The 26055-nt window shown below is 37.6% G+C and overlaps 1 protein-coding gene and 1 long non-coding RNA gene across 3 annotated transcripts in view; one reads left to right on the top strand and one right to left on the bottom strand.

Moving 5' to 3' along the window:
* LOC117973650 (metalloprotease TIKI1-like) overlaps positions 1-1471 on the top strand; it is a 66372-nt gene extending 64901 nt beyond the window's left edge. Inside the window, exon 7 of the mRNA XM_034926636.2 lies at positions 550-1471. Within this exon, the coding sequence (XP_034782527.1) occupies positions 550-742 (193 nt within the window). The 3' untranslated portion in view covers positions 743-1471. The remainder of the gene's footprint in view (positions 1-549) is intronic.
* Positions 1472-2997: 1526 nt separating this feature from the next.
* On the bottom strand, positions 2998-25070 carry LOC131698951 (uncharacterized). 2 transcript variants are annotated; one of them, XR_009307957.1, is made up of 3 exons: positions 25008-25070; positions 3831-3978; positions 2998-3191 (listed from the first exon to the last, which is right to left on the bottom strand). It is a non-coding gene; the product is annotated as an uncharacterized LOC131698951 (long non-coding RNA). The 2 variants fall into 2 exon arrangements; XR_009307958.1 differs by lacking the exon at positions 25008-25070 and adding an exon at positions 11338-11430.
* Between the last annotated feature and the right edge of the window lie 985 nt (positions 25071-26055).

Genomic DNA, 26055 nt, shown 5'->3' with positions numbered 1-26055 from the left:
GACTCACTGACTAAAGACTATACTCCTGTATTCGCCTCCCAACTCTTTCCCTGTTCTCTGCACCACTGACTGCTGGCTGCTCTCCAGCACCTATCTCCTGCTACACTGCTGCTTGTCTCAGTAAATATAATTTAATTGGTCCTGGATCCCTTAAAGGTATGCTGGAGGCACAGACTGACTTCTAGATTTCTTATTTTAATCCAAAAATATATATTCCCCTGTTTTTTCAGACAACAGTAGTGGTTTAGAAGAAGAAGAATTCTGAGGCTATAAAACTTGATAAATTAAACCTTTGTGACTACCTCTTTAACTTATAGTTAACTGATTTTTTTTTTTTTATTATTTATTGAATTTGAAACTTTCTCAACGGTTTCAGCATTTTTTCAAAACACATGAACAGTCCCCAGTTTCACAAATCATTTTTGCGATGCCCAAGTTTTCCTCCTTGGCAAATTACTTGTGTAGACCTGGCCACAACCCAGTTCTGTTGTTAAGCACTTGTATGAACTCAGATAGATATTTATCAGTCTTTGCTTTCTTGTCTTTCAGCACCACAGTTACACCACCTCCTCCACTGGTACGCATCATAAATGGATATATAACAGTGGAGCCCCTTGTCCATGGGCATGGAAGATCCGACCACATCAGGACGTATGCAGACTCGGCCTCACTACCTTCAACGTCTCTGCTTCTTTTTATATTGACTTTGGTGGCTCAGATATTGACGTTGCATCTGTACTAAACTGTAAGCTGTGCTCTGAATGCTCAGGCCCACCTTGTACAAAGCTGCCTCTTAAAAAATGGATGGAAAGACTTTTGACACAAGACCATCGGAACATGACTGAACTGTGCAAATGGCAAGGAAAACAAATACTTTACCTGATGAAATTAAATTGCTATCAGCAGCTTAGACTAATTAAGGAAAATGATTCCTTTAGCCATTATTTTATTCTTCTCTTCGAGAAGAAGAATTTATATATCCCATAATGCTATGGGAGTTGTATATTGCTTCTGTAACATAGGTGTAATTTAGAATTATAAAAAAAAATTGATAAATTTGTTTTTTGTTTTTGTAAAAAAGCATTATATTTTTCTGGATATTACAGGCACTAAACACCACTAAATTTGAGTATCATAGAACTGATAACTGCATATTTTATAATATTCTAAATACTAAAAGAAATTTAGGGAAGTCGATGACAAGCGTTTCAAAGTCTTTCTCAAAGTCTTCAATTTTGACTCAGTAATTTATTAAGTTTCTTTTAGTATTTCTAAATGTAGAACTATTGAGTCTTTAATAGTTATGGAAGATATTTTATAATTTGTAATACCTTGTGGGTGTTCAAAGTATCTTAACATGAATTGTCTCACAGAGGTTTTTTTTTTTTGCTGAAATGTTTTGATTTAGAGGTTATTCAGCTAATTTATTAAAGTATATAGTAATAGGTAACATTAAATGTTTTTGACAGCTCATTGTTATGTGTAAAATTCTTCATCGCCCTCACAGAGGGAGATGTGCTTTATGTAGCGTATCTGCAATCTCAATAATAAGTGACTCATGTATATTTTTATATTTGAGATGAACTACAGCAACATGCGAAAGAACTCAAAACTCGCAGGCTCCAGCATGACAGAAGTATAATAGTCAACCACACTGTAATAAGTGAAACCACAAATATCCACCCCAAATATCAACTGCGAAAAAAAATCTTACTGAACCACTGCATGGAAATAGGTCATGTGATAAGTTTCACGTTACCCACATCACAGGCATTATGTGCATATTGCTATATTGTAACTGCCCTAATTCAGATAGGGCAGGGTTGTTCAACAGATGGCTCTTGAGTCATATATGGCTCATCGTGCTCCACAATATGACTCCTTTGAAGTATAGCTCCTACAGTATATTTGAAAATAAATTCAAATGATAACAGCATGACCCAGTAAGTGGTAAGGTTTTATCAGAAAGCACATTTTGTGGAGCAGTAGTTTAAATGTTTTTTTTTTTTTAAATCCAACTAATTATTTGGAATTCGTATTACTAAGTCCATACTCTGTTTTCAAATATAAAAGTAGCTGTTTTCACAGGCAATATTTAAAAATGCACGTCTGTAACTTTTATGGGAATTGACTCCAAACAGCCTCGTATAGCAGCCTGTGTGATAGACACACAGAAATGCACTGTTTCCATGACTGGCCCCAGGTAAGGGTGTCTGCTAAGAAATAAATAATAATAATAATAATAATAATAATAATAATAATAATAATAATAATAATAATAATAATAATGATAATAATAATAATAATAATAATAATAATAATAATAATAGTACAGCCTCAGTGATCAAAATTGACCAAATATACCCATTATTATCCTCAGAAGCAAAGACCAAACTAATTTAAAAAATAACATATTGTAGTCATAGTGTGTGTGTTTTAAAAATAGCTGCATTTGGACATTTTTAAAAAACAGTTTTTGTGAGTTGTACTTGAATTATTGTATATGAAAAATACATTTTGTGCAAAACATATCGAGAACAAAACACTTGCTGCTTTCTTTAACCAAAATGTAAATTATTTTTAAACTATTAGTGCATTAGTTTCACTTCTTTACTATCAAACTAACCCTCGACTGTTTATTATAATCATGCCCCTAGACTACTACAATTTAATTAACCATTTATTAAAATCAAACTGAAACTGAGCTCACTGGCACCCCCTGGTGGTAAACCCATTTTGATTTGCCATGACTGTGTCCCAAGAACCACTTTCGAAATAGACATTGCACACTTACCTTAAGGAAAGTTATCAAGAGGTATTTAATGTATTTGTCCAATGGAGCTCATTGAAGTTGGGGGAAAGACATCAATTACAACATCAACAACATAACTACACAACGAAGTTTAGGTTAACACAACACAAATATAGCGTTTTATAACACAGCTTGGAAAAATAACAACCTCTGATTGGTTAAACAGCATCACATGACCGTGTGTATATATAGCGTATACCATGGCTTGCATACTAATGAGCTGCATCACACTGAATAAATCGCTACGCACCACTTGTTATTAGTTACAAAACCAGTGCCAAAAATGAGTGACATTCCACCTATTTCCTTTAATATATGTGAGGATGGAACTCCAGATACGGGTACAACACCAACTTTCTAAGTGAAGACAGCAGTCCACCTGAAAAAACAAAGCAAATAAAATAAGTGCACCAGCAACTGTCAAGCATAGACACATAACAGTAGATGAGGAACAGCTAAATGAAACAGAAGAAAACAAAGATTAAAAAATCACTAAAATAGACTACAGCATGGGCTGTTAATGTACTTAAAGACTGGTTTAAAGAAAAAAAATATGGACATTCATTTTAAGGAAATAAGAAAAAAAAAATTCTCAACAACATAAGGGAATTTTATGCCAGTCAAGAAGTTCAACTGGGGACCAGTATCGGTCTCCAGTTCTGTAAAGTGAGCTGGACTAAACAGAAGTTTTAACAGTAGAAGTTTTAACATCTCTGCTGACAGCGAGTTTAAAACCAACAAAAATGTATTCCTGTCAGTCATGAAAACATTTAGAAAAGCAGGTAAAGACAAGGCCAGACACCACCCCCCGAATTACCGGCCTGGATTTGAAGCATCTGCGGGAAACTGAGGCACTGTCCCGGATTGGTGCGTAAAGTCTGGTTTGATCTTCAACTTAATCTGGTACAATTTGGACGCGAGGGTGTCCGACAACTAATAGAAACATCTTTTGAGATCCGAAAGGATGAAAATGGATTTGAATATGTGTGCCTTGCATATAATGAGTACACAAACTCACCTGAAGATACAGATTCAGCATCCATGGCAGCTTTTCCCCTTACTTCCTTGGTGTCATTTGAAACTCCGCCCATCAACAGCGTGTGTTCAGTCCTCTAGTTTCTAGTGAGATGCCACTTTCGATGCAGAAATTCACAATAAGCGGACATCTGCAATTTATTTTTAATAAACAAGCAATAAATTAAATTAAATTAAATTTGAGACTATATTACACTGCGGATGTATACACAATAAAGGTTTCTTTTTTCCCTTTATTTAAAAAAACAACAACAACGCAATACAAAATCAAACAAGCACATAAAAAAAAGTAGAATAAAATACAAAATAACTCACATTCGTTATAGAAAAGAAAGGAAACGATAAAAAGAGAAGAGGTAGAAGAGAAAATAATTAAATAAGAGAAGGTTGTTGAAGGTGTCTTAACAGATCATAGCTGAGCTGTTATATTGGGTACTGATCATTACAACAGACAGTGGTTGAAAATGAGTATGATGAGGCAGATTAAATTAAGCCAGTGTGTAAATGACAAGTTGGTCCTATTTTTCCAGTTTTGTAATATAACCTTCTTTGCTATCGTAAGGGAAAGAAGCAGAAACTTTGACTTATGGGTGGGAAGCTCAGTGACAGAGAGGTCTCCAATTAAACACACAGCCCGAGAATAAGGAACACTCAAGCCCATAATGTCTGATATAGTCTTCAGAAAAAATTGTTGAATGGGTGGACATGACCAAAGTGCATGTAGATAATTGTCTGGAACCCCTTCTTCACAATGTAGACATGCCTCAGTATTAGAGAGTCCCATCAGGAACAATCTCTTGCCAGTGTAATGAGTCCTCTGAAGTACCTTGTATTGAATGAGTTGAATTTTGGGGTTGTATGAGAGTGAGAAGGTCTGGATGAAAATTCCTTTCCAGAAATCTTCACTGCCATTTATATTGAGAGCTCTGTTGGAATACAGATATCACCATCTATTGCACTTAACAGTTTATAAATCTTGGAAACTATATCATTTTTTTCTGTTAATTGTAGTATACCAGCAGTGAGAGGGGAAGGTAGTAAGCTAACCGGGTGAGTATTAAATTTAAATTGTAATGCATGTCTTATTTGAGAGTATTGAAGAAAGCAGCTCTCTGGAAGGGAAAACCTCTCTCTCAGCTGACTGAATGAAAGGAGGCTATCGTTTTCATAGAGCTGCTTAAGATGGGTAATGCCCCTCTCTTTCCATGCATGAAATAAGAATGGTTTATCTGTAATTACCAAGTCCGGGTTACGCCAAATAGGGGAAAGGAGAGATAGGGAAAGTTTATATGGTAGTTTTTTACCATGTTTCTAAGGTGGTAGATATGCAATAATTCTGAAAACAGGGTCGTTTTTTAAAACTGTATCCTATCTGTCCCAGATCTTCTAAAAGGATTGGTGTGCAATGTTGTTCAATCTTGATCCATGCTGGATTGTTGTCATTGTTACAATTAAACCATTGCCAAAGATATCGAAGCTGGAATGCATTAAAATATTGCAAAAAATCGGGTGCTGACAGGCCACCATATATTTTATTCCTTTGGAGAGTTCTTAATTTAATTTGAGGTACTTTATTTTTCCAATAGAACTTAACTAATTAACTAATTTATCAAGTTTAGTAAACCAGCTATTCTTGGGAAGGACTGGGGTCATGGAGAATAAATAGCTGAGTCTTGGCAGGATGTTCATTCTAACCGCTACCATTCGTCCCACTAGAGACAGAGGGAACCCGTTCCATCTTGCAAGATCTTCAGCAATGTTTTTTAGAACTTGCACATGATTGAGGTCAAGCAGTTTTTTTTCAAATTTGGTGATATCTGTATTCCAAGCTAGTTAAAACCTTTTACGGACCATCTGAAGGGTTGATTTTGGACGAGAGAGCCCCAGATAAACTTATTGAGAGGCAGAACTTCAGACTTGGTCCAGTTGATGTTATAACCAGATATTTTACCGAAGTGATTTATAAGTTTGAGAAGTGTTGGTAGGGTAAGGCTAATTTTATGATTTGTGGCCCATGTCTGGATACCCTCAATACTTGTATCCTGACGAATAACAGCTGCTAATGGTTCGATAAAGAGAGAGAAAAGAAGAGGGGATAATGGACACCCCTGTCAAGTGCCTCTAAGTAGAGTAAAACATGGATAGCAGGCTGTTTGTGATGATAGATGCTGCTGGGGAGGAATATAGGAGGCTGTGTGGTCTATAGGAGGCTGTGTGGTGGCTTGTGGCTTGTAATCAGGAGATCCCCAGTTCAAATCCCACCTCAGCCACTGACTCATTGTGTGACGCTGAGCAACTCACTTAACCTCCTTGTGCTCCGTCTTTCGGGTGAGACGTAATTGTAAGTGACTCTGCAGCTGATGCATAGTTCACACACCCTAGTCTCTGTAAGTCGCCTTGGATAAAGGCGTCTTCTAAATAAACAAATAATAATAATAATAATAATAATATAGAATTGAAATCCAATTAATAAACTTATTGCCAATACCAAATTGATGTAGGACTTCGAATAAGAAGGGCCAGTTCACTCTATCGAATGCTTTCTCTGCATCCGAGGAGACGACAATAGAAGGTGTTAATGATTCTTTTGATACATGAATCATATTAAATAACCGTCTGGTATTATCAGAGGAGTTTCTACCTTTGATAAAGACAGTTTGGGCAAGGTGTATTAGATACTAGAGTTACTAGCTCTAGTCGGGATGCAAGACACTTCAGAGTATTTTTAGGTCGAAGTTCATCTGATCTGAAACTTTGCATATGTCATCAGCAACCAAACCCGCTTCAAGTTTGCGAAACAGAAGTTGCTGCCACAAATTTTACAGAAACACGCCCCTAACAGTAAACTGCGTTTATTTGAAAGCTGTTTGACCAACAAACTCCAAACTTGGTAGGCATCGTCCCGGTGACAATGGAATACACATGTCAAAATGGTGATGTTTTGTAAAACCGCCAGACGTACATTTATGTCTTAAATTTAAAACTGCCTCAGTTGACAAACGGTTTACTTGATTAACTCCAAACTTCACAAGCATCATCCCTGTCGCTGTTTCAATACAACTGACACTTAAAAAAATGGCATTGACCGGAACTAAAATGGCCGTCTGACGCATTTTTTAGAAACCTTTCGAAATCTTCTTCCTTTTGGAACTGGTGTAGTGAATGATCTGACATTTAGCATATATCATCAACATCCAAACCTGCTTCAAGTTTTGTGAAGCAGAAGTTGCTGCGATAAATTTTAATATCAAAATGGCTGCCACAAATTTTACCAAAATGCGCCCCTTACAGCAAACTGCGTTTATTTGAAAGCAAAACTCCAAACTTGGTAGGCATCATCCCAGTGACAATGGAATACAAATATGTCAAAATGGTGATGTTTTGTAAAACAATATGGCCACCAGATGTACATTTACATCTTAAATTTAAAACTGTCTCAGTTGACAAATGGTTTACTTGACTAACTCCAAATTACACAAGCATCATCCCTGTCCCAATTTTAAAAAATAGTGTTGACCGGAACCAAAATGGCCGTCTGATGCATTTTTTTAGAAACTTTTCGAAATCTTCTTCTTCTTGGGAACTAGTGAAGTGATTGATCTGACACTTGGCATATATCATCAACATCCAAACCTGCTTCAAGTTTTGTGATAAAATTTAATATCAAAATACTGCCACCAAATTTGATGAAATGTGCACCAAAAAACAAACTGCTTCTGCTCGAAAACCATTTAACCAACTTACTTCCAACTTGGTAGATATCATCCCGGCGACAATAGAATTCACAAAATGGTGCTGTTTTGTTAAACAAGATGGCCACTGTCCCTATATTTTCTTCTTAACCCTTTGGTGCCGAGCCATTCTAATTTCAGCGCTTTAGCACCGATGACGCACTCTCTCCTCCGAGATGTCTCACGGCAAAAATGAGATGCAGGGGAAACAAATAATTATTTCTGAGCCTTGTCATTGAATAAGGCTAGGTACTAGGAAAAAAAAATGTATCTGTACATGCAAATTTTGATGATACATGTCAACAAAGTGATGCACAGGAAACACGTCTACCAGCGCATATTTTGAATTTTTTTAATCCCTTAGCTGCCAGAGCGCTCTAAAATAGATATATAGTATCCATGACCTTTCATGTCATATCTCGGCTGTCCAGTCATCAATCTTTTTTTTTTTTTTTTTTTTTTTTTTTTTTGCGTAGGTCACAACCATGACTACTGGCCATGCCTCCATATAATTGGTTTAGGGCTAGAATGGGTGGGACGTATAATATTATAGTTACAAAAGACACGTCACCAGGCACAGCCATTTTACAGTGAGTTTATTGATGAATCGTGCCAGGACGTCTGTGTCTCCAGTCCAAATACCTAACATATCTCCCCATTTGTTGCTACAACTGTTTAAATAATGTACCTGTAATTTTTCTTTTCATTGTTAATATCCTGACAACTTTTTACACATATAACTTTAATGTCTGTTTCAAAGCTCTTTTTAAAATGGCCAGTCTAGTGCACTGGGATTTGAGATCTGTCCTCTAAATCACTGCAGGAAGAGTGATAAAATAAAAAAAATAAAAAAACATAACAAGTGCTCTGGCTTTTCTGTTCCATACCACATCACGGATCGTTATTGCTGTGTTACTGGTTTGACAATGTGGGCAATAATCCTTACACTATTGGCACACTAGACTTGGTATGTTGCAGCCCTGTACTGAACGAATGACCAATGCTTTATGTTAAAAATGTATTCTGTGTTTAAATTTTTAATAGTGTTTATTACATGTGCTTAACATGTTATGTGTTTAAAGGAAAAATGTCCTCTAATAGAATGAAGAAAGTGCAGTTCCATTACCTGATTAACACACTAATGAGTATTGTTGTACTAAATACAGAACGTGTATTATATACCGGTACTACAGCAATTTAATTTGACTGACAACTGGGTAGTTGTTGTACCTCTACATAGAAACTAAAATTAACCACAATTCTATTCCTTCAGGTATTTATGTTTTGAAATTGTTTTCTTTATATAATTCCGTTAGGTATTCCTGTTTTGGCATGTTTTTCCTTATACAATCTCTCAAGTAGCAAGATTATTATAAGACCTCAATCTAAATAAAAAATGTGCAAAAAAAAATGCAATGACAAGTGAATTAATCTCTAGACAATTGCTTGAGTGTTACCGTGCCTTGTATTTTTATATATACACATTGCTGCCAAAGAAATCAGCACCCCTGTATGTGGTCATCATGAGTCGGACAACCTCCTGGAGCTATGATAGCTTGGACATGGCTGGGCATGGAGTCAAGATGCTGTACACTCCCAGACCAAGTGTAGAGTTTCCAGATTGCCAGAGGTGTCAATCTAACTAATTCCACAATACCACAATTAGAATGAGTCTTGCAATTGAGCAGGCCACAGGAAGGGTATGAAGTCCCCACTGTGTTCTAAACAAGCCCCTGGCCCCTCTGGATCAATGGAAAGACTCTTTGTTGTCCTCCCCCAACTCCTCAGCTACACTTAGGCATTTCTTAGTTCACAATTTACAAGCGGCCAAAACTCACGATTTGATCTCACATGTGCCTTAGCAATTTTAGCATGGCTTCAAATGTTGGAATGTCATTTTGGAACCCTGAATTTGATATACACGTGGTATTTCTTGGGGAGACTGGGGTTGATTTTCTTAATGAGACACTTCTACACGGCATCTTTTTAAATACTCCCAAATCGACTCCTCCCATGGTAAGCCAGTCCTGCCTACTGAACCCTGTTTCTTTGTTTAATTTAATTATATTTTCATATTTCCTCCTGCCAGCATAAGACGCAGCACTGTGATTGGTGTGCCAAAGTGTGAGGCTGTGTGGTTCCATAATAGATGTCATTTTTGTCTGCTCATTTTCTGTAAATTTTTACCATTGTGCGTAAAATACTACGGTGGATCAAAATGTGGATAAACCTATTTTATGCTTAGCCCTTTCAAAGATACATTTCAGGAACTTCACACAGAATTTGACAAATTAACCAAATAAATTACTGTTTACACTGGAATAGGGATATTTCCCTTCTGTGTTGTTTGGCTTTCTCCACTTTTTAAATGTATTTGCTTATTGCAGAAATTATGAATATGTCTATCTACAGCCACTAGTGTTCTTGGCTCACCACTATAATGCTAAGTTAACCTTTTCCTCATTATTCATTAAACCAAAACATGTCGTCAAACTTTAAATTTACTGAAATTTTCTTTCATATCCATTCCGAAAAGTGACTTTTCAAAATGATTTATTAGATGGAGCTCCCGTCCTCAGCTGGCAAAGGAATAGCCTGGACCCGAACCGGCGACGTCTAGACTATAGGGCTCATCCTGCACTCCATGCGGAGCGCCTTTACTGGATGCGCCACTTGGAAGCCCCTGAAGCAACATTTTTTAGCATAGTGAATGTTGAATATTAGAGCTTCAATTCAGAGGCTCTGATTGGGCTGCATTTGGGAACAACACAGAGGAATAAAAAGAAGACAATCCTTTTTGTTAAAGTGAATTAGAGAGTGGAGAAAAATATTTTCTGCTCTAGGCAGGGGAACGAATCTTAATTTGAGTGACTCACAATAGTAGTAATATTCCAGTACTTTCAATTTCAATGTCAGAGCTAATACCACTAATCCCACAATAAGGGGACTGTAACAGGTTGAGCTTGGTCTGGAACATTAAATTACAGAAAACAATGAAAAGTATGCTTCACCGAAGTGCGTGTAATGATGATCCCTAACAGCCTTCCCAATAATACTTTGCAGGGAGACTCCATCCGTACACCAATCTCTGTCAGAATTCTGCTGAGCACCAAGCATTTGAGTGTGTATCTGACATGATTTATATACTCAGGTGGCTGGCCCAAATTGCCGATGAATTATTCAATTATTCAGCCTTACCACATTAACCCTTTTTCTGCCAGACACACATATAGTGGAAAACTATTGTCCGCAAGGGGATATGGTGTCTGACAGTCCCCTGGACAGCCAAAAAGCTCTGACCTCTCATGCTGTGGGTTATTTATTTCTTTATTTCTTTATTTATTATTATTATTATTATTATTATTATTATTATTATTATTATTATTATTATTAATAAAAACAATTTGCTTGGAAATTACAATAAATGTCTTATAGTTGTATAAAAATGTTAAAGAACCTAAACAGGCTGTACTTCAAAATCATTTTTTTTTTCATAAAGAAATATTGGCAGGTTTGATATCCACAGTGGCAGGGTTTCCATGGAAAAAAAAAAATAAGTCTCACCTATTACCACTTTAGGTTAATGATATAAAAATGGTTCATTAAAAATGTTTAGTACAGTATCTTTTTTTAAATACTGGTAGTAAATTTACAATAGGCTACCCTGCTCACCCACATTCCCCAAATAATAATAATAATAATAATAATAATAATAATAATAATAATAATAATAATAATAATAATAATAATAATAAATACCTGAATCTGAATTCTGTAGGGACCGTGCAAGTGTTGTTATTGGGGATCAAGTATACCGTTAGTCTATACGAGTGCAACACATTTCTCACTAGATGCTGATCCACCTGGGACTTTCTGCTACTGCGTTGTCTTGCAGCAAGCTGATGTTAAGCCCTGTATTTGTATTTTTGAAAAAAAAAAAAAAAAAAATTTAATTACATGTTTTCGTTATTCTAAAACAATTCTTGCTCACTGAATAGGGTTTAAGAAATGTTACGTCAACTCTAGGTGGTGGCTCAAGCCTGGTGCAGTCGTTAGCCCACAGCAATAATAAAGAAGACCACAGGAACCAATTCCCAGTTATGTTAATTCAGTACATTTTGGGATACAAATTTAGTATGTACCCATGATAGCTGCTACTTAAGGCGAGTGTACAATTAATTGTATCATGTTGCTAAAGTCTAGACTTAAGCAATCAACCAAACATGAAGATAACAAAACTGTAAAGGATGAAAAAATATTTATTTTTGTGCTTTGCAAAGGGCTTTGTTATTTATTTATTGCAAAGGGCTGCATTTTTTTAAATTTGCAGTAGCTTCAGTATTTTTTTCATAACCTTGCTTATAAAACAACTAAACTATAAAGCATTTTGTGAGTCAAATGGCAGTAATTTGAAAAGTAGTTTTTGGTCAATTTGCGCTGCTTTTTTAGCGTGAGAAGATTTACCCGCCTTTTAAAGCCGTACCACGGTTTGGCCATGCACTTCCTGCAGTGTGAGGAATGTGCGTGGCATGTGCGTGTGCTACATCACATTCTACCCACAACAGAGAGAGAATCTGGAATTTCTAAACGTCATGGAAACTCTGCCAATGTTACCGGATGGTTCCCAGAAGTACAAGTGAATGTTTTAGATATTAAAAAAGGGCTGGAAGAGCAGAAACATTGAAACATTCAGGCAGCTATAGTTTTACTGTCCCATCAAGTGATATATTGTGCTATCACTTTGCACAAAAGTTTTACTTCCAGTAGTCTATAAAAGGACAGCAGATCTGGTCTGTAATGCACAAAACATACCAAGCCATTTTTTTTGTCATCTTTTGCTCTGTTTCTTGGATGCAGTCATCAAAATAGCCCCCTTGGTGACAGCCCTAAATACAGTGTTTTTTTTTAGGTTTTTTGAAAATAACTCAGATCATTCCAAGGCGGCTTGAGTGTTCTGCCAAAACGGCTTAGTGCTTTTTGGCTGCATCAGTGTGCCATTTCTGGTCAGGATTATCCCACATAAGCTCTGTTGGTAAAAGAGCTAGTGATTGTGGAGTTGACATAATTTTGTTTTGTGTAATAATTTTGTTTTGTGTGCCCACAACTTGTTTTGCATTTGCCAATTGGGCAATCTGTTTTAAACTCTCCTCCTCTCCTGGAGTAGTGGTTAGGGCTCTGGACTCTTGACCAGAGGGTCGTGGGTTCAATCCCAGGTGGGGGACACTGCTGCTGTACCCTTGAGCAAGGTACTTTACCTAGATTTCTCCAGTAAAAACCCAACTGTACAAATGGGAAATTGTATGTAAAATAATGTGTAAAAAATAATGTGATATCGTGTAACAATTGTAAGTCGCCCTGAATAAGGGTGTCTGCTAAGAAATAAATAATAATAATAACAAAAAGTGTTTATTTAACAACTTTTAGAAGCCTAAAAACACCAACATGCATTGGGTGCATTTTTCTGGAGAGCGTGTTAAAAACAAACATTCACATACTCAGCATTGATAATAATACTGTCACGTGACTTCTTTCCCATAAAGTCACAGTGACTAATTTCACCCAACCACAGGGAAATGCAATCCCTATATAGATTTATTTGTTTATAAGTTTAAACATTAAGCATTGGCATCATCAAGTAGATCAAATCAATTGAATGTTCAATTATTTAACAGTAAAGCAGTACAAATAAGATAGAGGCATTGTAATGTAATGAAACAAGAGCTTTAAATGTTATAACTTTAATTATAGAAGTTATTTTAGTGTATCTCCTCCCTAAGCAGTGCTGTTATTGGAGTGTTCACTTCATAAAGTGGGTTCAGTAAAGAAGCTGCAACATTCTCTGGTCTCCGTTACTCATAATAACTAATATTAAAGGCATATCTTTACATTAGTCACATTTACACTGGTAGCATTTGAATTAAATTATATGTGAAAATGATTTAGATGCAATGCAGAACACTATTTTGTGCAGTTATGTTTACAGAATTGACACCAGGACCACAGAACCAACCCTATCACAAACTGCAGGTCACAGCATGTCTCTGTAAACTCTACGTCTGGATCCCTTGTTCACCATACCCCTGATCATGATTTTTTTTTTCTTCACAGAAACTCATATTCATTGTTCTATTAAGGGCCTTAAAATAAATGGATTCTCTTGTTTTTAGAGGTGCTTCTTGTTTTGTTAAGGTATTATCATTGTCACATTGCCCAGTCGTGATTAGTGCCAGATGGATTTATTTCAACTAAAGAAAACTTACACAAGCAATAAGATATGTAATATACATATAATGCATTTATTAACCAGCATTATAGAAAAATGATACTCTTCTATTTGAGAAGTAAATATTTATGTGACTTGTTAACCTATGTTGGCTCCCAGTGATGGACAATAAGTATAGAAACACAAGTAATGGAGCACAAAATAACTAATCTAAAGTTAATTACCTGTCACTGACAGGGGTCCATTTATCACATAATAGGGTCACCCTGCTGGGTATTGCTATATATTACTGTCAGGATGCAGGACAGATCTAAAATTAGGACTGAAGTCATTATATTTTGTATCTTGCTCTTAATTGTACTGTAATTCTTGATATGTATTGTTTGTATACAACTGTAAGTCGCCCTGGATAAGGGCGTCTGCTAAGAAATAAATAATAATAATAATAATAATAATAATAATAATAATAATAATAATAATAATAATAATAATAATAATAAAATATGATTTTTACAAAGCTCATTTTGCAAAATATGCAACAAGTTCTCAGCCATATTTATAAGCCCCAAACCCGTTATAGATTTGTTTCTCATGTCTTGCTTTTCAATGTAAAAAAATAAACAGCATTAACAGAGAGCAGTGCAGCAGAAAGACAGAAGCCTCCATTATGTGCATTAGTTTATTCCAGGATAATCTGCCCTCTGCAAAGAAAAAAATGACAATCTGCTCTGACAGTTCCAACACCCATCAACACAGACGCTCTCACTGAAGCTCTCCACTCGCACCCCGACCGCACCTGCAGTTCACACAGCACCTAATAAACGGGATACAACACGGCTTCCTCACAGGTATCTCCAGCCTCCCAGCTTCCTCCTTCATTTGCAAAAACCTCAGATCCGCCACTTCGGAACCACAAGCCATCTCCACCTTCATTCAAAAAGAAATCAAAAACGGCTTTATGGCTCTCCCCCTCCCCACCATTCTCGGAATATAGAATCAACCCAATTGGCATAGCTACACTAACAGTTTTCGCTACAATACATCACTCTATCAGACAGCATTAAATACATAAAAATAGCAGGGCATGGAACATTACTGGCAAAAGCCAACATCACAGACACATTTAAAGTGATGCCCATCCATCCCTCTCTAAGACACCTATTCGGAATTTCCTGGCAAGGCGCATATTACTTTTCAACGCAATTAACCTTCTGCTGCCGCAGCAGCCCCGAAATATTCGATTCACTTTCAGAAGCACTCTGCTGGATCCTGTTAAACGAATACCACTTACCATTTCGCTTGCACCTCCTGGATGATTTCCTCCTCATATCTCCAGTATCAAGCTATCTCACAGCTGAAAATGCTGTTCTCCACCCTGGATGTTCCACTCTCAGAGGAAAAAACCATTGGACCCACCAACTGCCCTCGACACAATCAAGTTCATGGCTCGCCTCCCCCCTGACAAATTGGAGCATCTGCGCCAGCTCATCAAAACTTTCCAAAAAGCAAAAACAATCAAAAAGAGAGAACTCCTCTCTCTCCTCAGACATTCATCACCCCCCAAGGCAGGACCTTCATATCACATGTTCTAACCCTCTCTACAACCACGGAAAATCTCAACGCCTCCATCCATATCCCTACAGAAGCCAGGAAGGACATAGAGATGTGGATAACACTGCTTGAAAACTGGAACGGTCTATCACTATTTTACGACAACCTCATAGCAGCTCCGACCTCAGCCTGGTTACAGACGCTTCACACACAAGATTCGGCAGTCTCTTCGGGTCCCAATGGTTCTTCAGCTCATGGCCACAGGAGATTCAATCATCATCACCCTTGCTGGAACTATACCCCATAGTCATGGCTGCCTCTCTATGGGGTCATCTATGGCCCCGGAAATCAATATTGTTTTTCAGTGACAACACATCCACGGTGCACATAATCAATAAAGGCCGCTCCTCTTCCCCTATGATCATGCAACTACTCAGACGCCAAGTTTGGATATCAGTAGCAAATAACTTTATTATTCAAGCTCGCCACATACCGGGCATCCTCAATAACACTGCCGATGCTTTGTCCCGTTTTCAGATTCGGAAATTCCGCAGCCTGGTTCCAGAAGCAGATCCCTCACCACTCCAGGACCCCCCGTTCATCTGTCTGACATTCCGATAAATTCAACTTTATTCAACCTGCTTCAGTCGGCGCACCAATACATGGGTGCAGCTCTGGCTTCATCCACCAGAGATACCTACGCGATAGCATGGGCAGCCTTCTCCAACTTCTGTGCTCAGAATCGGATCCCGCTTAATGCATTCAGTCAAGAAATCCTGCTAGCATATAGTCTATCTCAGAGACATTCTCAAACTGGCTCCACCATCAATCCGGTCATACATCTCCGGCATCCAGTACCAGTACCGCCTCAAGTCCATTTCATCTCCTCCCTTGCTTTCAATTCCAGCAGTACACCTAATGCTCAGAAGGATGGTAAAGAGCCTGCCTGCATCCTCTCCAACTAGACAGACGATAACATTGGAAATTCTCTCCAAACTGATCAATACATTGCGAAGCGGCTGCTTCAACCCAGCTGACGACCTCACGATGGAAACACTACACTTAACAGCATTTTTTGGCTTCATGCGATGCGCCGTTCACAGTTCCATAAGTGAACAGTTCCCATCCTTAGGCATTCGTCACTCTGACTTGTCATTGGTCCCTGACAGCCACGTCTTTCTATAGCTCAGAATATCCAAGACTGATCAACTTCAGCAAGGGCAGCTTATTCAATTTTTGAAAATTGACACTCTGTTATGCCTGTTTTTATCCCTATCTAAATATCTAGCCACAAGGAACTATGCTCTCCCATCAGACCCGCTGTTCACAGATATATCCAGGACAATTATCACGAGCCACTGGTTCTCCTCTCATCTATCTGTACTCACCTCAAGGGCAGGCTTGCCCCCTCAATTCTATACACCACACTCCTTCTGGATAGGAGCAGCTAACTCAGCAGCAAGCGCAGGAGTAAACCAGCACCTTATCAAGAACATGGGGCACTGGTCTTCAGCAGCTGTAAAGACTTACATCAGAACATCTCTCTCAGACATTGCAGTAGCCCAGCAATTAATTGTTAACATGCCCAGAGTGGGGGTGCCCTCTCTGCCAGGTCCACCAGAGGTTTTCCCCATTTTAAAACTTAAAGAATGTTTTTTTTCTCTCCACAGTGCAGACGGCCTCCAATCCATAGTCGTGTTACTAACCTTTTATGTTGTCATTCTAACTTTTATTCTATGTGTGCAGCAAGCAGTCTTTCTTCACAGTGAGGTTTGCAGAAGCCGGGGGTCCTATCTTTGGGGGGGCAGTGAAGATCACTCCCCCTGCCTCGGGTTCTGTCCACGCCGCCCATATGCTAATATGGCAGAGGCTCTTACGGGAAGCCAGAGGGACCCCCAGCCATGCCTGTACCTTCGCAGCTCATGTGCTTTGTCTCTACATAGGCTATCCTAATCCTGTCTCTACCAGCCAAGCTCAACTCTCGCAGCTCTGGCCTCTAACTGTCTTCTTATTCACAGGTCCCTTCGGGGCTCACGACCAGACATCTGGCATGACCTCAGCCTCCAGGACGCTACCTGGTGCCAGACCTGTCTAACTCTTTCTGTTTCCAGGTCCGAGACCTTTCCGCCCCTTGGGAAGCCAAGTCTACCCAGGCCACTAGAACATGCTCCTCCGAGCAGTAGGGGCTCTTCCCGTCCTATATGTTTTTGGTTCCAATCACATGGAAACCTCTGCACTCTCTTGGGTATCTGTTTCCCAGACCGAGCGAGGAAGCTCCTCTAGGTCCTCCGAGTAGTGAGAGTTATGTCTGTCCTGTCTAACACTCAGCGCTCATATGCGCCCCGTGAAATAAATAGTATTACATTGTAACTTCATGTACTTATAGTTATGTTTTTTTTTATTTGTCTATGATTTATTATTTTAAAATATTGGATTGGTCCCTTAATAGTTGCAGCACTTACCAGTTTGTTTTTGGAGTCGTCAGTGAAAATCTGGCCCCATTATTCAAGATTGCATCTAATATCCCAAACTTTCACAAATCTCCAAACTTTTATTTAATTTATTAAACACAAATTGTACGAACATTTACTCACAGATCCCAACTGAACAGTCTGAATCAGGATTTCCAGTAGGTAAGCATGATCGCCAGTGCTCATACTGTGGTTTGGCTTGAAGTTTATGCATATTTTAAGAAGGTTTAGATGCCCAGAATAATATATGAATCCTGCTCTTGTGGTACAGAAATGTTTTCCTATTTTTATAAAACAGTAACAATAGTCCTGACAGTATTTAGTAGGGGTGTGCCGAGTAACGCATATAAACACGTATTTGTTGCGAGTATTGTCAAGCAGTATTAGATAACACTATAAGGGTGTCAGTCACAGGAATTTGACTTGGCCAGGAAGGACTTGGCCAGAGTTGTCAAATATTCTTATGCAAATTTTAAAGTTCACCCCCATCAAACTGCATGCAAGATTTGTGGGTCTTAGACAAAAATTGAGATCAGTATCATGAAAAAGAAAATCACCGTGAACTACATCAACTGTATAGTGTAATTGTGACATACTGAATAACAGGCAGGTTGTTCCATATATCCATAGATTTTGATACCCAAAAAACATGTGGTAAACAATGTTGTAGCCAAGTTTTATCACAATTGAGTCAGTTCTCTTTCTATATTAAACTCTAAAGTATGACAAATGGGAGCATCCACTATATCCCTGTCACTGGGCATATGAATCCCCTGTGGGAGATAACACCGCAGTATGGTTTTCAACTTTCAATCAACAATAAAACACAATAGATACTTTTTCTACTGAATAAATGTAATTTTTCTACCCTGTGCATATTCGTCCATTAAATATACAGTCCAATAAGTTAAACCCTTGGCAATTAAATCATCATTTGTTTTGTGGTTTATTTGGATTACAAAATAATACAAAGGCAGGCCCAAACTGAATTTAAAAACTTGTCCACATTAGCACGTTTTAATTTGAAAACTGAGTTGTAAACCAGATTAACTGGATTACTAGTAGTAATTTCCAAGACAAGTCAGAAAGTTGCTTACTTCCTGACCCATCTATATTATCTCAGATACATCCCAAGGCACTACTATGGGCAAACACCAGTAATCATAATAGCGTTATGGAGGATTCAACCAAGCTTGAACACCCTTTACATCCATATTTCAGGTAAGCCAGATTTTCTAACCGGCTTTTCCCTGTAACCATGTTCGAAACTATACCCTGTTTGGGTTTTTGAGCACAATTACAAACCATGTTTTATGTGAACATGTTAAGGATTTTGAAACCTCAACATAGTTTAAAAGCTCTAATGTGGACAGGACATTTAATTGTAGATGAGATATTATGAAAACTTACCACTCATTGTATCTTTATTGATTTGTATTAGTTTATTAAATATTGCTAAGCATGTAATGAATGTTTAATTTGTGTCATTCCTGCATTCATATTGGTTTAATACAGCTTTATATAGCTTAATAATACAGATGATTTTACAAATGGAATTTTAAAAGGATTATGTGTGCAACTGTTTTTACATTGTTACACTGTAAAGAGGTGTGCCAGGTTTGGTTCCAAAATCTGAACAGCTAGACTTTGGATTACATCCATAAATGTAATTTTCTCCATGTGATAGTGTGTATTGGAGCCATTAACTTATTGGCTTCAGCTTTAGTTGTCTATCTACCTCTGAGACTGTAAACAAGTTATCATATCACTCATGGATGGAGTACAGTGAACAGTCACTGACTGATGAATGCTATTAAACTGCTTCTTGCCAACAGTGACATTCACAAGTTTTTTTTTTTGAAACACCACTTCAGTCACTGTAAATGTTGTTTATTTTGAAAAAGACAATGACATATTCATAAAAAAAACTTGCTGCTGCTCAAACTTAATACGGTATGTTTGTTTGTTTGATTTGAATTTGCTCTCTTTCAAAGTAGACTAATGTTTTAATTAGATTGACAAGGCTAGTAATCACTAATGCTCAATTTCCAAACCACATTATCCCAAGTTAAGAATTTCCCAGCTACCCTTACTAAAAGGTTTGTATTAAAATAAAAAAAATGCTATACCATTCTAAGGAGTCATACACACCAGATGCTGCAAAGGACATGTGTCAGCCTCTGGTATGGGTGGAAAATATTAAAACTTTAGTGTCGCAGTTGTCATGTCAATTGAAGACATTGAGGAGCTTTTTATTCCAAAATTCAAATTACAATTCAAGATACTAAATGAGAAATAAGCAGACTTACTTAAACTGCATTAAATAAATCAACTGCTGTGTTTGTAACTTAACCCGATGTTATTCTCATTGTGAAAAAAATAGTAATTTAATTTAAAAGGCTTTGAAATCTACCTAAAAACCTTGAGGGAAAAAAGAAACATTAACTAGAATGTAAAAGTGTGGCACCAGTATATATATATATATATATATATATATATATATATATATATATATATATATATATATATATATATATAATTTTAAGCCATTTATTAAGGGAATTCATCTTTAAAAGTTTTAGATATACAATTCCAATCAGATAAGAAAAAATAAAATATTTCCTTTGCTTCTGTTTCTACTTTGAGATTTATGAATCATCTCGTGCAAAACTACAACTGGAAAAACCGACCTTTGCTGGCAGATCTGTTTTAAATTTAAAAAGTTTACCTGAGTTTAAAAGCAGTCATCCAGTCTCTGGGTTTCAAATCAAATTTATTGGTTCATTTTTTTTTCATCTGTATAAACAGCTGTTCTGCTTTTATGATGCCCCAGGACGCTCTTAAAAAGATGATGCAGCACCTACTGAAAAAGTGGTCAGTTGACTCCTTTGAACAATGAGTATACCAGAAGTAAACATCTGTGGCTAGCATTTGAGATTATGTGGAAGTGTTGTAGTGTGTGAAAATCTGTGAGGTATAATAAGGTTTCTATGCACAAAATTCCAGGAACTTTCTACTGAGCCCAGTTAAATATCCTCAGAATGTGGATTTGATCAAAAAATGATTTTCTATGTAAAAACCCATTATAATCCTCTAAGGTAGCTTTCTAGTCTTTGCCTCTCAAAGAAAATTGTCATAAACACCTTTATCTGCTGCTTGACTTTTCCCAAATGCGTTGATCTTGGAGCAACTATAGATGACATCTTTTGAAAGCAAGAAAAAAAACTAGTTGGTGAAAATTGAGGTGGCAGGGGTAGCCCACACAGAACTATGTGACTAATTTTAGGAGTGATTGGTCACCCTGGTCCCCATAACTCGGGTCCTAGTTCCCAGGCTTACATGGGGTAGTATTCTTAGCTAAAAATAAAAAAAGCTAATGTTTTACAAACACCTTCAACAGTGTTGTTGTTCGTTTCTTTTAGTTTTACCACATAATTTATGATTTAGTGTTAAAAGTTAAGAATTCTTTTCTTAAAATAATACCGTATTGGCAACCATTGGTTTAAGTAAGCCTAGATGATTATTACCAGAGCCAGTTGCACTACCTTCCACCCACAGCCAAAGGTCTATGTAATTTATAGCTTTACACAAGCATAGGCGTGATTTACATGGGGGATGCGGGGCACATATCTCCCTCACAGGAGTGCTAAAACTTTTATTTCACGGTAATTTATTGATATACTCACTAGTCAGTTAGAAGTCAATGGGAAGAAAAATGGGATTGGATCCAGGATCACTGGAGCCGGATCATGAGATGGCGTTTTACTATGAGGATCTGGATCAGTCTCCAGTGATCCATAATGTTGATCCGATTCTGGAGATGCACACACCTTAACTAGGGAAACTGACCAATGAGAAGTGAACATGCGTGGCGCTTAGTTTAAGACCGCGGCTGACATATTTGTACACAGTATGTTGGGAAAAAATGGCAAACGAATGGATAAAGATAGGAGGATGCATTACATTGCTGTATCCAAAACACAGGAAAATGGTTTAAGTTTGTAATTTACCATAGATGGCGTTATTTACTAATCTTATCACACAGAGGTTTCTGTCTACTTAGAGTTTAACTTTTCATTTTAAATTGAAACAGTAAACTCAAAACCAGCAAAACAACCTTTGTGCCTTGTGCAAATAAATATAGACATCAATAAAAACTAAATAGATTACCAATAACTTTTTACATAATTATACAAATTAATCATGATATATTACTGATTCAAAATTATTTTGCATGTTTAAATACATCGCACAGACTCTCGCATCTCTATTTATCAATGTTCCAAAAACTCACTCTTGGTCACATTTTACTAAACATTTTTTAAATGTTAACTTTAGTGGAGTTCAGGGGGCGTGAGCCAGGGCTTCGCCCCTTCCTAATTTCACCTGCCTATCATTATTGACTAATTTCACCTGTCTATCATCATTGACTCCCTATTTAAACCCAGTCACAGTTCAGCTCTTTCTCTTGCGTTTTTCTTTTTTGCATATGCTGCGACCCATTCTCCCTCTCTGCCGGATCTCCCCCAAATATTCCATTCATTTTTCTATCATCATTTTTCCGATGGAAGCTCAGTACCGTCTACTTCTAATGCAGACCTCTACCCAGCAACCAGACCTACTGCCCCCGGCACTACGGAGATGAAAACGCCCCCTCCAGCAGGCTCAGCCACTGAAGCAGCTATTTTATAAAGATTGTCCAATCGCCAAACTCTTAAAAACCCTACACGACAACAATATGCCACATGCCTCTGTGTCGGTCCATCTGGGGGGATAGTGAGTCTCACTTCCCCAACCTGGAGTTCCACTTTCCCAACCTGGAGTTCCAGTAACTCTGCAGGTTCTTCGTGTGGTCAGAGGGGACCACCAGCCACGCTATTCATGCGCTATATCTTGCCTCAAGAAAGAAGACTCTGTCTTACTTCCTTCTTTACCCTCCTGGGACATGGTTCTCTTACTCTTAGTGCTCGAGTCCCATAACTAACAATTATTTGTGTTCTTTCAGATTCTCTTTTCTTCCTTACGTCAAGGCTTCGTATGAGCTGTTCCGTCCTCTGAGGGTCAAACCCGGTCGCTAACTGGGACCCAGCTGCGAGGCCGAGCCTATAACGACTCTCCGAGAAGTCAGAGGACTCTGTCTTTTCAGGGGCCCGGAGGCAATTAGGGCTAGGCTCGACTCCATAGGGGAGGCACTCTCGATTGGTGTCCGGCCTGTCCTTTTCTCTCTCCCTTGTCTAGAGGCCGAGCCTCCAATCCTAAGTTGCAAAAAACACTCCATTCCTCTCACAGCCCTGGCCCCGTGAACTAATAGATAAACAATTATCATAGCGAACAATATCGGTTTGCTCATAACAAAGTTGAGTTCTTATCTGTAAACAGGAACACGTTGAAAGTTTTAAATTCATTGTCTGGAGCTTGGTGTTATTTACATTATCATCGATACACTGCAGTTTGAGGTTCAAGCTACATCTGCATATTATAACCCTTTCAGGACCAAGCATTTTTCAGTGGGATGCTCCCCCAGGACCAGGCACTTTTTGGCTGTATTTGACGCTCTTGCTATAAAAATTCACTACAAGTCTATTTTTTACAGTAGCATCTTGGAAATGGTGTCCTTTTTTTTTAGAACACTCTGGGAAACATTATAAAGCATCAGAAATCATACAAACTTTTCGCTTTTTCTTCAACACAATATTTCTTGTTTTTTTATTTCTATTTTTTGTTTTAAGTATTTGTTATTATGTATTCTGCTTAGAGATACATGTATAAAAATGTGTCATTCTATGACCCGAGGGGCCTTACAATACTTCCTGAAAGTTTTGTTGAAAAATATTGATTTTTGGGCAAATTACAAGACATTATTTCACCTGAGTGATTGCAATGATATAATACACGTTTATTCTCAGGGTCTTTATAAGCAATAATGGACACTACTCTCGATTATTTTCTCAAAATAAATATTTATAAATAAAATATTTGTTATTCATTCCATTATTATCAGTAATAAGAAAAAAATGTACCCGATACACTTGTTTGTTGATATTTATAAATGTTGTAAAAACACACACATATATATATATATATATATATATATATATAACATATATATAACGTATTACTTTGAATTAATGCCTCACTCAGATATCAGCTTTTTAATAGACGCCGCCCTCGAATAAACCCCGCTCTCAAGAAAGAAATGTAAAGGTATTTTTTCTACCCCTGCTCAAAAAATAAAGAAATAAACGCGCAACTCTGCCTATGTACACGACCCCCCCGAAGAGACCGCAACCTCAATCCAGCATGTAACACAAACTAATGTACACCCACCTTAGTAAGCAAATGTTATTTTATAGTACAGTCCCGACAGACAACCCAAGATGAACTACTTACAGCACAGCAGTCCTTCACGTCCCTTTTTTTCCAGCAGAGTTCAGTGCCAACACAGCAGGGGATAAAACAAGGGCTGTCTGTTTACCTCGTCGTCAGCTAGGGGGTTTAGTTTTTTTTTTTTTTTTTTCAATTGGAATTTTACTCAGTCCTGTACAATTATAAAAAATAAATAAATAAAAAAACTTGCTTACTATCTATGAGAAGATTTAGTTTCAGTTTCTCTTAGAGAAATTACAAACAAGCAGGTAAATTACAGTGAAAAAAGGAACCGAGTAGGTTTTATTTTAGTTTTAACAGAAATCAAACCGATATTCAGAGGTAATATTTTTCGTTAAGAAAAACAACTGCATCACACTCATTTACCGTTCTCTCTCCTCTTCTTGTCCCGCCCCATAGCAACCAATACACACTCCTGATTCGCTGGTACAGTACTCCCCAACTCCCACCTAATAGGCTCTTGTTAACTGTCAGTAAATGTACTATATTCAAGCCCCAAAAACACACAAGAGTATAGTGCTGCAGATCGGAGCCTCTCATGGCGCCATTTCTAAAATGCCTTAAATCATTTAATAATATATTGCAGCGTTTGTAAAGCATAGTATTATTAATAAAGGCCGCCCTCGTTTAAGGGCTGCAGTCATTTTGATCAATTTAAAATGAATGCCATGGCGCCAAATTGAAGTAATACGGTATATACAGTATACATTTATATATAAAACACATGAGTAATAAATGTTCTAATATAACTATGTCAAATACATCGGATTTACAGAGTTTTTCCATGTCTTTCTTACCTTTCTGACAAGTTTCTCTGAAGCAGGCTGTGATGTCTTTTCTCTCCGCACTGCCAAAGCTTTCTCCACCCTTTAGACACTAAATGCCCCTTTCAGTGATGTTACATGAAAAAAAAACAGAAAGTGAACATCACTCCCTCTATCCAATGATATGTGTTTAGCCTGTACTGCAAAGTACGGTGGCCCTGCAAGTCATCAAAACGTTATCGTGTTTACACAAGCACGGATTTATAAGCCCACTTCAGTATGATCATGTTAACACGATCCAGGTCCCTAAAGTGTTAAGAGGATGGAAGCTGAAAATACTTTTTAAAAACACCCTTTTCCTATTCCAGTACAGTACTAGCATCATTTTAATAGCAAAACTGTATTTATCTAAGGTATTTCAATTGTGTTTAAACCTCAATGTTTCTAGAAATATATTTCAAGGCCACATCTTATCCCTCTCATTAAATCTGCATGATGCCACACTCGCTCTAGCGCTTAGCACTGCCTCAGGGGCTGGTTGTACGAAAGGGTTCTGATCCTGGATCCAGGCTCCGATCTGAGCGAAGCTTCAGTGCTCTTCAAAGACTGAAGTCATGGCTTCGTAATTCCATGACTGAGAAGCGACTGAATAATATAGCACTCATCACTCATGACAACATTGTGCCAACAATGTATTGCTTTGAATGATTACTGCAGGAATGTCTTTGGATCTTTTAATTAGACATACAAGGGATGCAACGTTTTGTTATGCTTGTTTGTTATGCTTGTTTATTATTTCAGATAGAATAATCTTCATGCATTCCCAGCTACAGAAACTGTCCCAACCCCCCCCCCCCCCCCACCACCACATTTGAAACCAAAGTTACACCACTGTAAACAGGGCATCTGATTTGTGGAATTTGCCATGTTGATATACAGTGGGTAGTTAGTGTCTGCAGTGACAGCACCAATATATATATTTTTAAGTATATTATTTTGAAATGGTTCTGTACACCACTTGACGCTGGCACTGCTGCTAGAACTAGAAGGTTCATTATGAGAAATAAAGGCATGTTTAGCA

This window comes from Acipenser ruthenus, chromosome 2 (genome assembly GCF_902713425.1).
Source record: "Acipenser ruthenus chromosome 2, fAciRut3.2 maternal haplotype, whole genome shotgun sequence".
NCBI lineage: Eukaryota > Metazoa > Chordata > Actinopteri > Acipenseriformes > Acipenseridae > Acipenser > Acipenser ruthenus.
The sequence above is the reverse complement of the archived record's forward strand: the minus strand, read 5'-3'. Positions and strand labels throughout refer to the sequence as shown.